The sequence below is a fragment of the Polistes dominula genome, unplaced genomic scaffold (genome assembly GCF_049000335.1).
Source record: "Polistes dominula isolate Pdom_NZ unplaced genomic scaffold, Pdom_raw_medaka contig_82, whole genome shotgun sequence".
NCBI lineage: Eukaryota > Metazoa > Arthropoda > Insecta > Hymenoptera > Vespidae > Polistes > Polistes dominula.
The window spans coordinates 2,835,325-2,849,602 of NW_028301046.1; the positions used below are offsets into that span (position 1 = coordinate 2,835,325).

Sequence of the window (14,278 nt, forward strand, 5' to 3'; positions counted from 1 at the left end):
TATATATATATATATATATATATATATATAATAAAAAATTAAATATAATAAAATATATATATAGGAATATACACAAATAATTTTTACGATATATTTAAAATATTATAACTGAAAAAAGAAGAATATTTATATATATATATTTATATCGAAAATCGTTAAACGTTTTTCTAGGAAGACCACACGTAGAACTTTCGTTAAATATACTATAGGATGGAAAAATAAGGAATGGACAAATAATTGGCAAATGAATAGCTTATAGGGTAGGTCTGAACAGCAATAACTGTGGAAAATCGTGGTGGCCATGGGTTAGAATGAAAAGCTTAAGTCATGGGTACGTGCTGTGAACATTGTCTCCTTCTTATTTTTCATTTCTTTTCTTTTCCTTTGAACTCTCCAGAGACCGCACCATTTCCTCTCTCGCGCAGCCTACGAGAGAGAAAGTTGAGTCGACATCGATTACATGTTGCCAGTTGAGAGTCGAAGGTCCCCTCCAGTTGTTCTTCTGTTGAGACCGATGGACCAACGCCTCTTTAAGAAAATGTCGATTTTTCGTGTCCCTTCAAAATGTAGAAAGATATTCTAGTATGTTCTTTCATAGTTTAACTCTTGCCACAAGAAAGCAATCAATTAGGAAAATTGAAATAAAAGACAAAGGAAACTTTACAATCTTAAGAATAATCTTTATTCGTCGCATTCTTCAATCTAATTTTCATAAACATTATCAAAGATCGATGATTAATTATATAATGTTAACAAAAAATCTGCATATTATTGGTTTTTGTATTCAAACTGATTTGTTTTCTTGATATTTGAACGTATCTGTTTGAAGATTATTGTAATATTATCAGAAAACGTTAAGTTTCCGTGTTGACCGTCATTTCGAAAAGACAGATGTTCGATGAAAAATCGTGTTCGCTTCCGGTCAACTCGAGACATGGATAACGCGCTGGTCAAGTCGGTCAACTTGGTCGACTTCCGTCGGTCGAAGGCCTGTTCAAAAGATCGATAACGCTTCGTTGTTCTACAGTTCGCTCTATTTATATGCGAGTATCGCTTGAGACGGATTATATTCTTCATTGGCTTCATTTTCTCTTACCGAAGAAGAAAAAAACAAAAAAAAGAATATCAAAGTAACGTCTAATCAAGCTCCCACTACTAGTCATTAAACAATTTATTTTTTTCTTTTTCTTTTTTTTACTACTTCCTATACTTGATTAAACTTTCTTTGGAATATTCGTCTTCCTTAAAAAAAGTATAATAAATCAATTTTGTCTAACGAAGCATTTATATCGTTGCAAAGAAAGAACAAGATGTTTCTCAAAATTGGGCACCCTGATGTCTTTTCTCGTGCTCATCAACCTTGAGCTTATATACATTCGTTCTTCCCAAAAGAAAGTTAAGGGTAGTCGAATGAGAACGAATCGCGTTGGACCGTAGGGTGTCGTTTACGTCACTACGATGCGGGTTTTCCGCCATTCTACCGTCAACAACGCTACAATTTACTCCTGTTCCCTTCGACTATAATATTTGTACATATTCTCACCAATGCATATACGTATGTATAAGATACGTATGTATATTACATTGAAAGGGGAGAAATGAAACGAGTCATAAGATTTAAAAATGGTGCAGGCAGGGCCGAGGGCAAGGAACGATCTGGTTCGATCGCGACGTCAAGCGAAGGAAAAAGGGCGAGCCTTTTGGCCAAATGCACTGGGAAACAGCTGTTCAACGAAGATGGTGAGAAAAGGACGATGAGGATGAGGGACTCTCCAAGAGTATGAAGAGAGAGAGTGAGAGAGAGAGAGAGAGAGAGGACAAAAATTTACCACCTGGCTTACCTGGCTGTTCGTTCTGGCTTACCTGAAAAGCTGGCGATACAGCATTGTATGTACCTACTATATACCTATTATATACCTGGGTGCTTCGGGTATTTCTTTTGTTGACGAGAAGCCCTGAACGAAGGTATACCTCGTCTACCCGTCTCCAGACGATGGCACGAGTCTGTCTCTTTCCTCCTCTCTTATTCATTTTATCCTTTTGCTCAAGGATAACAAGGCAAATGCACTTTTCTTCTTATTCCTTTTACTTTAGTATGCACAAAAAATATTTTTCGAAAATAACTTCTATCTACGTCTAGTCATGATATTTTTTTTGTAACATCGTCGTTCGCAAATAAAAAAAGACTTTTATTGACCAGTCTCGTTTATCCTGACCGCCGAGTACAGAGAATTTCGCTTTAAATACTCACTCCTTTCTCTCATCTCTGTTTATACCGTTCTTATCGTTTTCTCTTTCTGTTTCTTTCCATTACTCGATGAGAATTGCAAAAATAAAAAAGATTGAATCGCTGTTAAAGAAACAAGCCCTACAAAGTGATAATAAATATTCTCTACTCTTTCATACTTTATTTCATTATTTTTCTTCCTTTTTACTCCTCGCTTAAATTATATATGTAATTGCAACGAGAATTTAATGGGAGTTTACGTTTTATTTGTGATTACTTTACGTAGAGAGATAGTTTCTTATTCACATCTAAAGCGTTCCTAGAGACGTAGCATTTCCCCCCCCCACCCCATACCCCCATTTTTATTTTATACTTTTCATTTGAAATATTTAGGCTACGTTGATCGATTTTAAACGATGTCTATCTCTTAGCAGTAATGTTTACCTCTTCTCCATCTTCCCTTTACTTTATTCCCTTTAATATCACTTATGTCTTCTTACTTTTTCTTGGCTTGTACCAGAACAAGATCGAATTTCCTGCTACACGCTCGATCGTTTACGACAATATCAGATTACGAGTGGTTGTCCTTAGCGCTTTCCAACATGAACGATTTCAATCTGATTAATTTGATCTTTCTTTCGTGCAACTTAGCTGAAAGAAGTTTAATGACCTAGAATCCGATTGCGCGTGCATCTTTCTTCGAATGTTTCGTCTCGTATTTACGAGACCTTATGTTGCGTTGCTTAGTAATGCAAGACAAGAAATTTGCTGGACGGTATATTAAATGTTGCGATAAAGACCAGTTAACGGAAGGAAGAACACATTCAATTGGATTTGTAAATGTAATAAATTACAAATGATTGTGGTTTTTCATTGGACAGCGTATTGGTTATTAAGGTGTCAACTTAAAACTAAATTATCACACATAGATGTATCACCTTGTGAACACTCTCCTCTTTCTTTTTTGTTGTTTTTTTTTTTTCATTTTCTTGTTTCTCTTTTTATATAAAATACTTATTATAAAAAATCTAACGTGTAATATAAATAAAATGAACTTAAAATTAAAGAATGTATTGATGATAACATGTCTACTAAACTTTATACAGGTATCCCCTCTAACGCTTCTTGCAACTTTTTTCTTGCTATTGCTACGCAATCTTCTTGTCTTTTGATGTCTTCGTCTGCTATGGAAACAGCCTGTAATAATAAATAATTGTAATGTTTTCATTTTAATTTTGTCAGGTGAATTGATTATGAATATAATGCAAGTTTTAAGAATTATTAAAAATAAAATATCTTGTTTATGATAAGTTATTAATATTTATACCTGTACAAGAGGTTGTTCTGGATTGAGAAAACTCCCGGATTTTTTTCTAGAGCCGTTTTAGATCCTGTTTGACCCGTAACAGGTTGAGAAGATACATGAAGGGCTGTTGCTACACTTTGTAGCAAAGTTTCCTCTGTTATATAAGGTCCTACAGGTTTAAGAGATTTTGGTAAATCCATTGCATCGAATTCATATCCATCTGGATCGCAAGCTCTTAGACCTTCTAAACGTTTCTCCCAAAATAGCTGCAAAATTACAATCATATTGCAATAAGAAAGAAATAAAACAAACATTTTTATAGATAAAATTAACTATATATGTTATGACTTATATATCAGAAGTAACTAATGTATAAAATAAGATTATATAATTAACATCAATAATACAACAAAAAGGTTACTTCACAAAATAAATTAACATCAAACTATATACTTTTACAAGGTAAGGTGGGTAAGTAAAGTAGGAGATAATTGAAAAACTAGCAAAATGAAATATATATTCCAATGTATCTAAATATCCATCGAACTGACTTTCTAAAAGAACCATTTGCATTATCATGTACATTAATGGTACATTTAAGTCAAATACAATGCAATGATATTCGATGCAAAGTTTTCATTAAAAAATAGAATACAGTAACGTAAAATCATACTGAATGTGTGGACGAGCGCGTTAAATAGAGTTACCTGCTTAGGCTTATCTTGGGAGCCGTATTTACCATCAGCTTTATCGGCTACTTCCTAAGAGAACGATTGGATGTTTATAATATGAGAATCAAAAGGGAAGGTACATAAAATGGTTTCAAATGTTTCCTATATTAGAGCAATCCCTTATGAGAAAGTTTCTGTACATAAATCTTTGGAAAAAGCATGCCACATTTTTAAGTATCATACATATGGATGAAGAACGAAGAGAACAATTCACTGCGGTAGGGTATTTCAAAACCGTAGTAACTTGTCTCGTAAAAATTACTTAATATGAAATAAAAGTAGGTGCTAGCGGATTCCATATAAAAGAAACATTATCAGTATAAAAAACCATTTCTTATAAGGTCAATACCAAAGGAACCAGTTATATCATATTAGTACATCTAATGTCTAACCTGTTTTGGTTTCTCATGATTACCATGCTTTACATCTTTTACTTTTCCCTCTTGTGTTTTGTATATAGTAACTGGTTGTTTAAATATGGATGCAGTCTGCCTTATAGGTGGTACCAATGATGCATCGTTTCTTACACCCCGACTGAAAAAAATAAAACCATGTATCTAGTAAGCACAATGTTTACATGGAATATTTTACAATGTGTTCTTTTTCATTTATCTCACTGACAATAATTTTAATCGAGACTTTATAGGAATGATTGATACATTATAATATAAATAATTCTGTAATAATTATTACCTTAATTAATAAATACATACCTGTAATAGTAAACATCAACTTTCCCTGTTGATGTTACTTGATTTTGACTTTTTCTGGTTGCTTCTTCCCTCGTTGACCAATTTGTTGGTAATGCAGATGGATATTTCTTTTTCTCAACTGACATATTCATCTTGTCGATTATTTTTATCACATTAACAAATAAATAATTGGCGAAAGACGCGGGAACGATATGCACTAAATTACACCTACGCAATGTTGACGGCCATATTGAAACTCGCCGGTGAGAGTTTCATAAACACTACGATATGTGGCAGCACCGCTCAGTTGTTATAGCCAAATGGCGCGAAATTTCAAATCGAAATACGAAAGACGAATTAATAATAATTATATCTGTTTATTAAAAAACAAGGAGAATAAGTACGAGGGTAGAAAGATAAACAACGTCGAAATTTATATGTGTATATATATATATATACATATACATATATATATATACATATGTATAGATTATTTAATTGCCAAAAAACAAATGTCGTATAGTTATAGGAACGATATGAAATGTGATAAAAGAAAATATTAATATCTGCTCTTTTCTTCGGTTTCATAAGTGACCGTTCTTTCGATTCTTGCGCAATCGGTGCGCGAAGCACAAGTAGTTTGGAGGTATATTAATTTGATGAACGCAGGATAGGAATTAAAAAAAAAAAAAAAGGAAAAATTGTAATCATCCTAGGCATCGAATTTGCGATTACTTTTGTCCGTTTTCTTTCTTTTTCGTGTTGCGTGTGTATGTTTCTTTTTTTTTTTTTTAATATTACCGTAAAAGAATATTGATTCTGTACACATTGATCCGTTAAAGATAATAAACTATTGAGTCTTTTGAGGTATCGTTGTTTCTATTGGTCTATTATCATCGTCACGACTGTGATCGTCGTAACAAATCTTTTATCATTTATTAAAACTCTTCTTTCTTGTTATCTTTTAAGAAATGTTAAAAAAAAATCGATTTAGTTTGTCATTATCAACGATCACAGCGTTTCGAATGCGCGTTTAATGACGCATACTTATCTGTTCTGCGTTTTTGTGTATTATCCTGTAACAAAATATAAATCTCCATATGCATTAGATGCTTCCGCCGATCGGCTTAGGAGAAGGGATCATGATTAATAATACCGTGTCAACTAGCACTCTACTTCATGAGGCTTCTCTTTCGATTTTTGTTTAATTAGCGCAGAGGAAATAGATAGAAAGAGAGGCAAAGATAGAAATGGAGAGAGAGAGAGAGAGAGAGAGAGAAAGAGAGATAAAGAGAGATAAAGAAGTTATAGGATAAGGTCGCTATCGTTGGCTTCGCGCGAATCTAGATCTCGTCGATGATACGATTGCAAGCTCGTACGCCGATCGAATGTGCCGATGCGCGATGGCCTAAATCTAAGTTTACGGTCATAAAAATAATTTGTCAAATATTTTCTAAAATACGTATGTATGTACGTTAACAAAGGCGTGAACACGCATTTTATTCTCGATCGATGTTTCTGTCCACAGTAAAATATACCTACCTAATTATATGATAAAAACAAAATGGTTTTCTTTATTGATGAACAAAAGAATGAGTTTCGCATGCGAACCGGACTCGCGTTAGCAGTAAAACACCTCTGCTCGCGATCTTACATACATACATACATACATACATACATACATACATACATATACATACATACGCGATCTGTAAAATAACAGTATTATACTCGTAGATACGTAAACGCACGTTCAAGTTGCACGCGATAGGATCGATCCTATGAACACATTCGCACGTAGTGTAAGACTGGCAGTTGTAAAAGGACTAACAAGAGTTTAGAGATTCGCTTGATATAATGCTTATTGTGAGAATGACGCGCTTCCGCGTACGAGCTCATCGATTTTTTGGACGTGATACCTAAAGCATTTCGAGTATGCGCTCGTTAACATAAAATAGAATGGAAATAGATTTGAAAATAATTCGATGCCCATTTCTAGAGTCCGTCCGAGTAACTATAACGATGATGTGACAATGATCGCGATTCAACACTGAACGTGGAAGAGTAGTTGAATAGAGAATATTTTTTCTTTTAAATCCAATATTATATAGGATTACTTTCCGCCTAGTAGAAATATGGACCAGTCACATGCATCTTACATTCTCGGACATTTTCTAAACATCACAGCGCGATCGAAAAATTATTCCATCCATAAATACTACATTCGCATTGTTTTACCATAAACGCTCTTCCTATACGCGTGTTCGATATATTTTCTGTTATTTTCTTCTTCTTCTTCTTCTTATATTTTTTATGTATAATTTTGTATCACGACACACATTCCTACTTTTGACAAGTCTACGCATGAGGTCAATGTTCAACATGTCGCCGAGTAATCTGCCGATTTTATGATCGACGAAGATCTCAAGCACGAAAATGATGAACGACGCATACGATGAAGTGCACGATATAGATCGATTGTTCATTTTTCTTTCGCAATCACACGTAAAAGATATACTTATAGCATCAAGTCTTCTATATTACATTAGCAACATATTACACGCACGGTCGATTTTTACCTCCTATCATTAAGAGAGAATTTCGTACAAGAATCTTTATTATGTCTCTTTTATCGTTCATACCTACATATTACTAATTCTTCCTATACAATCTTAAATAACTAAGCGTTTCTTGTTTATATATATATATATATTTGTATATATATATTTTTTTTACACACATATACACACATAATGATATATATGCATATGTATATACATATTATATATGTGATATATATATATATATACATATATATGACATATATGATATGTATGATATATATTTATGTGCTATATGTGTGTAAACTCGTAACATAATGCTTGTCCATGCGAGCAATTCAGTTTTCATTCTTATGAACATCGTCAATCTTGGTACTTTCTTAAATTCGGGTTCTAATGTCCATTGTGAATCAGTCTTGAATGGTAATAAGAATTTATTTATTGTTGCCTGTATCGTGATTGAAAAGTAATCCTTTTTACTTAATCGATGAACAAACTCATTGTCACTCAAGAATAATGCACTGGTCTCGTTGAGGAATACAACACGTTTAACATTTCAATGTATTTAACGTTCGTTGAATATTTCAATGTTATTGTAAAAACAACTCAATAAATCACTTCATAGACGGTAGCTTTTTTGTCTCCCGATCCTGTCACTATGTATTTGTCATCATTGGAGATGTCACAGCTGAGCACTGAAGATGATTCCTTTGACTGTAAAAAAGAAAAGTAAAGCAAAATATAAGTTTACATATTCGTTAGTGTTTGTTAGATGAAATATAGTAGAAACAAGTGAGAGAAATATTACCTGGAATATTGATGCTCCATATGGGGTACGCCAAGCATTCAGCAAATTATCTTTGCCAGTTGAAACAAACCACTTGCCGCAAGAGGCAAAGCGTAACGAAAGTACACAAGATTCGTGCAAATGTAGTTGGTATTTGTCGGCTTTCGTTGCATGAAGTACTTCGACGTTTGAATTCTCCATACCGACTGCGAGCCACTCGTCGATAGGACAATAACCAAGAGAAAAGATTTGTGACGTAAAATCGTGCTGTTGAAGTTGTCTACCCTCCCGAAGATCCCAAGAACGAACTGTATTGTCGAGACCACCGGTCCAAAGTTTCGATCCGTTAGCAGATATATCGATGCAAGAAGCACCATCTGTGTGGCCTTGAAATTGTCTGACTAACGTTTGATTTTGAAGATCCCATACGGCGATATTTCCGTCGCTGCAGCAACTGAAGCAAACTTTCGAGTCAGGAGAAATTGCTAAGGCGTAACAGGCAGGCGCAGAAGAAGTTAATTCTGCTTTGATTCTAGGTGTTGGACTCGCTAAATCCCAGATACTCAAGTTGCTCGCTTCACCACCCACGATGAGCGTCCTACCATCCGGTAATAGCTTAACCGATCTATAAATCGAGAGAAGATATTTTATTGAGTAATAAAATCTTATTTGAGAGAAGAATATTATAAGAGAGTTAGATGATCGTTCATACCTAATGTAATTGTCTCGTTGTAGACAATCTAGTTGAGAAACCGGCTTCGCGCTGCCACTCCCGCCTTGACTGATGTCCCAGACCTTGACACATCCTTTACCGCCTGTGTAAACATACTTGGTCGGATTCGAGATCGTCACTGCGCAGACCACTTCGCCATGAGTGAGAGTGTTTATTTGGCGCGCGTGTCTGGGAATTCCTGGTGCTGCGAGAGCGTCAGCTGGAAACGGTACCGGTTGCATTTGCCCGTCGCTAAACACGTGGAAGCTGTAGGCTCTGCAAAGAATGTTTTAAGTATATATATGTATAAGCCTTTTTCTTAAAGAAAAGAGAAGGAAAAGATCAAGGAGAAGAAACTTACGGTTTTCCACCTGGTACACCGAGAGGTCCGAGAGGTGCCCTCATACTACCATGAGGATCATAAAGTTGCTGAAGTGGTGGTCTTGCGGGATATCCGTTCAAAGCAGCAGGAGGATAGCCTAGCATTTCCACGTGAGGTCCTGCGGGCGGATGATGCGGCGGAGGATAATGAGGTGGATAGGGGCCTCCTGCTGAAGCAGAGACCAGAGGTTTGTTGGAACTCGATGGTTTTAGACCACCTGAACCCGAACTACTGCCACCTGTCGAATAGACATTTTCATTTTCTATATAGATATTCATTCTTTGATATTTTATTTACCTGTATAAAATAAATAGAAGATAAAAAGAGGCTTGTGTTGCTTGTACTTACCCGCCGAAGTAGGTGTAACTGGTTTCGAAATAGGAGTTGTAGCTTTTTCTCGTTCCTCCATTTTCTTAGCGGACGGAGTACTGGCGTTGCTACTTGTACCGCTTCTAGGTGACGGTGGTGGTACTTCTTTTTTGACTTGTCCGCTCAATGGCACCGAGGAAGGTCCTAATTTGTCCAAGCCATTTTCTCTTGGCGAGGTAGTGCCATTAGCAGCCGGACTCGTCGGTCCTTCACTAGCGTCGTCGACTACTAAATCCTGGTCGCTCTTTTCACCATCGCTTTGCTGTAAACGTGAGCACAATTTTATTAAATAGAACTGAATGATCTTAGAACATAGAGTAAACATTCGCGTAACTTACATGGCCTATATCTTTATCCTGCTCTTTCTTCATCTTTTTCAAGTGTAGGTGTTCGTGATGTTGAGGATCTGGGGTGCTACGTGGCCTATTGTATTTCTCACGTTCAGCTGGTGATATGGAGCTTCTCTGAAACGTTAAAAACTTTATTATTTTGATTTTAGGAGTATTTAAACATTTTACTAATAAAATATGTATCTCGTGTATATTGAGATGATTTTAAATAAAATACATATTAATTAATGAAAATAACTTATTCAAATAATTCATAAAACCTTAGTACGACGACCTTTCGCAATGATTTTCGTAGTGTAATTTGTAAATCTGATCGATCGATCGAATTCTCGTGGAAATGTCGACGAGAGACGGGTTTTCCTAAACGTTGAATGCTCGCTCTTACGCGCGGCTGAAAATAATCGTCGCGACTGGCCGATTATGTGGGTGTCGCCTAGAGCAAGCTCGATGTAGATAATCGTTTACATGTAGAAGAGATGAGAGGTAGGATCGAGAATATCGGAGGTGGTGAAATAGCGTCGATGGAACGAGGAGAAAGTATCGAGATCGGGGGTGGTCTGTAAAACGAGGATGGTGTTAGAGTGTATCACGAGTCACTCTCTTTCGTTCACGGTTAATGCGATTTCGTCGATTTCATCGTGGCTTTTTACTGCCTGCAATTTCATCCTTCGTTGAATTTTCACGAAAAAGTCAAAAAGAGTGGAAACCAGTCAAAAGATTTCCCTCAACGAATCCTTCTCAATAATTTTCTACATTTTACCGTTTCAGTTGCAAATTTTTCTTCATATGAAAAATTTATTCATATTTTTCTTTTTTTGTATGTTATATAAAATTGACAAAAAATTATATATAATTTTTATTAACAATAATAAGTAAGATATTATATACATACTATCTTCCTTGTTTGTAACGATCCGTATCATTAAATCAACCACTTCCCTAGTACAACAATATCGAACGGTCGTAAAAATTCCGGGATCGTATTTCAAGAGAAAACCAGATAGATATACGAGATGGAAGTGATATTAAAGAGATAAATCGATGCTACATCGTTGCCGTGTTTTCTTCCTATAACAAGAAGAGAGACATCGATGAATTCAATCTCTGTTTTTTTTTTTTTTTTTTTCTATAATATTTTCAGGAGAACCTTAGCAATTATTGCAATCTTCTGTTTTTTTTCCTTTATATATTTTTTTTTGTAACGATAATGAATAATTAGAAAAAAGATATGTTGTTAGAAAATATAACTTTTGAAAGAACAATATTAATAAAAGTCTCTTTTCTTTTTCATTTTCTTTTTGAAAAAAAAGAGGACACTTATCGACATATAGCAACAGCCATCGACAATAGAAGATATTATCGAAAGGGAAGAAGTTTTATGAGCGACAGTTTTGTCGTCGATACAGGGATAGTATTTTCTTCATCTCTCTCTTTCTATTTCTCTCAGTCTGTCGATTAGATGTCGGTACCCTTTCCTAACCCCCCCCCCTTCAGCTGCCCTCTCGATAACAGCGTACCATCTTGCAGAGCACCGTAAACCAACCCCTCTTTTGCCTCGGCCGTTCTCCGGTACTTCCGAAGTAAATCTCCTCTTCTCAATTACCCCGTCCCTGTTACCACCACCCCGAAACTCCATCCACCAATAGCACCAATGGAAACGGTGGTGGTGGTAGCAGTGGCGGCGCCACCTTTAGCTCGGTCCATTACCTCGACACCTCGCTATGCTCTTCTCTCCTTCTTCTCATCCTACTTCACCATGACCCTTGCAAGCTCATCGAGTGGAAGGAAAATAAAAAAGAAAAAGGAAAAAGGGGGAAAAAAAAGAAGGTGGCTTTCGAGTCAGGATCGCGTTGCTAAAAGGACGATCCTTCTTTATCGACGAAGAGAAAAGAGGAGAACGATGAAGAGGAAAAAAGAGAGAGAGAGAGAGAAAAAGAAAAAGAAAAAACAAAAAAGAAAGAAAGAGAGAGAGAGAGAGAGAGAGAGAGAGGGATGATTCGCGATTAAATCGACGCTCGAGCCGAAAACGATTTTTAGATTTGCAGAGGGATGATAAAGCGTCGGGTCTAATGGCGAATGAAAGGTGCTTCGGCGCGTGGAAAGAAAGCGTTTGGGCGTTCGTTCAGCTCGATCGAGAGTAACGAACGCTTTTAGTCGACTATTTTCGCAGCCGTCGCTCGTTTAACTGGCCGTAAGCGATAAAAAGTCGAGCGAGATTGAATTTATGGAGGAAGATTCGAAGTTCCCATCGGTATTCGATACGAGAGATCGACTTCAAAGCGAGAATGTTCGGTAAGGTATACACTGGTTCGTAGTTTTAAATCCCGTTAAGGGGTTGTTACTTCTTCTTCTTCTTCTTCTTCTTCTTCATCTTTGTAATCTTCATAACAAGAATCTATGAAGAGAAGATAGATGGAATGAGATGCTTTGGAAAATAAAAGAAAAGTAAAATAAAAAGAAGAAAGAAAATCTTGTAGTATAGAAGATACCTCTTGACGTTAATAAAATCGATGAGAGACAACGTTTTATTTACCCTCGCTCGAGTTTTTCATCCAAGAAAGGTAGTCTAGGGGAAAAAAAAAAAGTAGAAAAGAGCTGAGCAGAAGAGAAAAAGAAAGAGCGGTGACTGAAACACGCGCGCAAACACGTACGCTCGCACGACGAGTATTTCACATAGGGAGGAATCCCCCGGGGAACCATATTACGTGCTTCCATCGAGTTTCCTCGCGTAAAGACCTCCGGAGAGATCCTTTTCCTTCTCACCGAAGCTGCTAGAAGAGAGGACCGTCTTCTCGTTATCCAGTAATGGCAAGCCACTATTTATCCGGACGAGGGCAGCCCGAAGAACCAGATGGTATACCGCTTGTATTCCTCAAATGGAAAAGCCAAAGAAAGAAAGAGAAAAAAAGAAAGAGAGAGAGAGAGAGAGAGAGAGAGAGAGAGAGAGAGAATGTCTTGGTTGTCCTTTTCCTAGGTCGACGTAATGTGCCGAGGGAAAACGACGATGTGATATAGGAAAGGGATAAAGCAAACTACTAAGTATATATAAATATATATATATATATATATATTTGGAGAAACCGCATTTTCTTGTTGAACTCTTTGAGACATTAATAATCCAATAATTCGATTAAAGAGAAGGAAAATCTGGCAATGTCTCGGTCCTTTCTATCTCTTCTTTTCTAGCAAAGTACATAACCGAAAAGATGGAGACGTTCCAAAAAGTACCCGTATGCCGTGGCACGAGAAGACGGACGTTTTATATAAACCGATCGTAGCTCAAAGGCTACAAGAAAAGAACGTCTTTCTTCGAGATCCGCGTTACAAGCGATCTCGAAACGACTCGTTCTCCCCTTTCCACCTCCTTTTCTAACTGCTATCGAACCGTCGAAGAAGAAACCTCTTTCCGCTTTCGTTATGTGTCGTCTTCGAGAACAGCGATATACCGGGCAGGATCGAGTTCAAGAGGGAGAGAGATAGATAGATAGATAGTGGTTTGAGGAAGAGAAAGAGGAAGGGTGAACGAGGGAGAAGAGGACGAGAAGAGATAGAAGTTGGAGGTGGAGGGAGAGAGTAGACAGCCTCCATTCACGTAAGTTTACTTACAGCAAGCCCACCGGGTGGATATACCCATACCACCACTCTTTCCGGCAAAGAGGGTTCGTGTCTCGATCAATATGGGGGTTGGTAGCCTCCGAAGAAGAGGCGTTGGCGTGGGTGGAAGCGAAGGAAGCGTCGTGGGTGTACCATAGATATATAGACTTTGTAGTGTTAGGGACGACTTGGTCCGCAAGCAAGCAAGCAGCCAGCAGCCAGGCAGGCAACTTGGCAAGCAGCAGGCACCAAAGTATAGGTCGGGGGCTGAATGTCGAGCTTGGAAGGAGATCTGCGGCGGCAGCCGTGGTGGTACTGGTGGTGCTGGTGGTTCTGCTAGTGTGCGCGGCATTGGGGTTGGTGGTCGGAGCCATGAGGGTGGTAAGTGAGTGAGCGACTCCTTCACCACTGCGCTTCGTCTCGACCCAACTCATACCACCGAAACCACCCTAACTTTACGGATATATTCCGAGCCACCCATCTCTTTCTCTCTCTCTACCTCTCTCTTTCTCTTCTGTCTCTCCTTATTCTTACTCCCTCCTCTCTCCCTGCTTTTCTCCTTTCCCT

The 14,278-nt window shown here is 37.2% G+C and overlaps 2 protein-coding genes and 1 long non-coding RNA gene across 4 annotated transcripts in view; 1 reads left to right on the plus strand and 2 right to left on the minus strand.

Moving 5' to 3' along the window:
* The first annotated feature begins 352 nt into the window (after positions 1-352).
* Positions 353-2,196, plus strand: LOC149031627 (uncharacterized). Its single transcript, XR_016177532.1, has 2 exons — positions 353-1,555; positions 1,633-2,196. It is a non-coding gene; the product is annotated as an uncharacterized LOC149031627 (long non-coding RNA).
* An 859-nt stretch (positions 2,197-3,055) lies between these two features.
* On the minus strand, positions 3,056-5,253 carry MBD-like (methyl-CpG-binding domain protein 2). Its single transcript, XM_015336339.2, is given in 6 exon segments — positions 3,056-3,424; positions 3,555-3,586; positions 3,589-3,799; positions 4,241-4,294; positions 4,657-4,798; positions 4,978-5,253. Coding segments are annotated over 6 exon segments (669 nt in total). The 5' UTR covers positions 5,109-5,253; the 3' UTR covers positions 3,056-3,325.
* A 131-nt stretch (positions 5,254-5,384) lies between these two features.
* Positions 5,385-14,278, minus strand: part of LOC107074671 (protein groucho) — a 96,506-nt gene continuing 87,612 nt past the window's right edge. Inside the window, exons 8-13 of one of the 2 annotated variants that reach the window (XM_089175287.1) lie at positions 10,106-10,246; positions 9,747-10,029; positions 9,378-9,636; positions 9,017-9,292; positions 8,326-8,929; positions 5,385-8,231 (exon numbers count right to left, since the gene is read on the minus strand). In XM_089175287.1, the coding sequence (XP_089031413.1) occupies positions 8,124-8,231; positions 8,326-8,929; positions 9,017-9,292; positions 9,378-9,636; positions 9,747-10,029; positions 10,106-10,246 (1,671 nt within the window). In that variant the 3' untranslated portion in view covers positions 5,385-8,123. The remainder of the gene's footprint in view (positions 8,232-8,325; positions 8,930-9,016; positions 9,293-9,377; positions 9,637-9,746; positions 10,030-10,105; positions 10,247-14,278) is intronic. The other variant, XM_015336329.2, reaches the window with a different exon arrangement.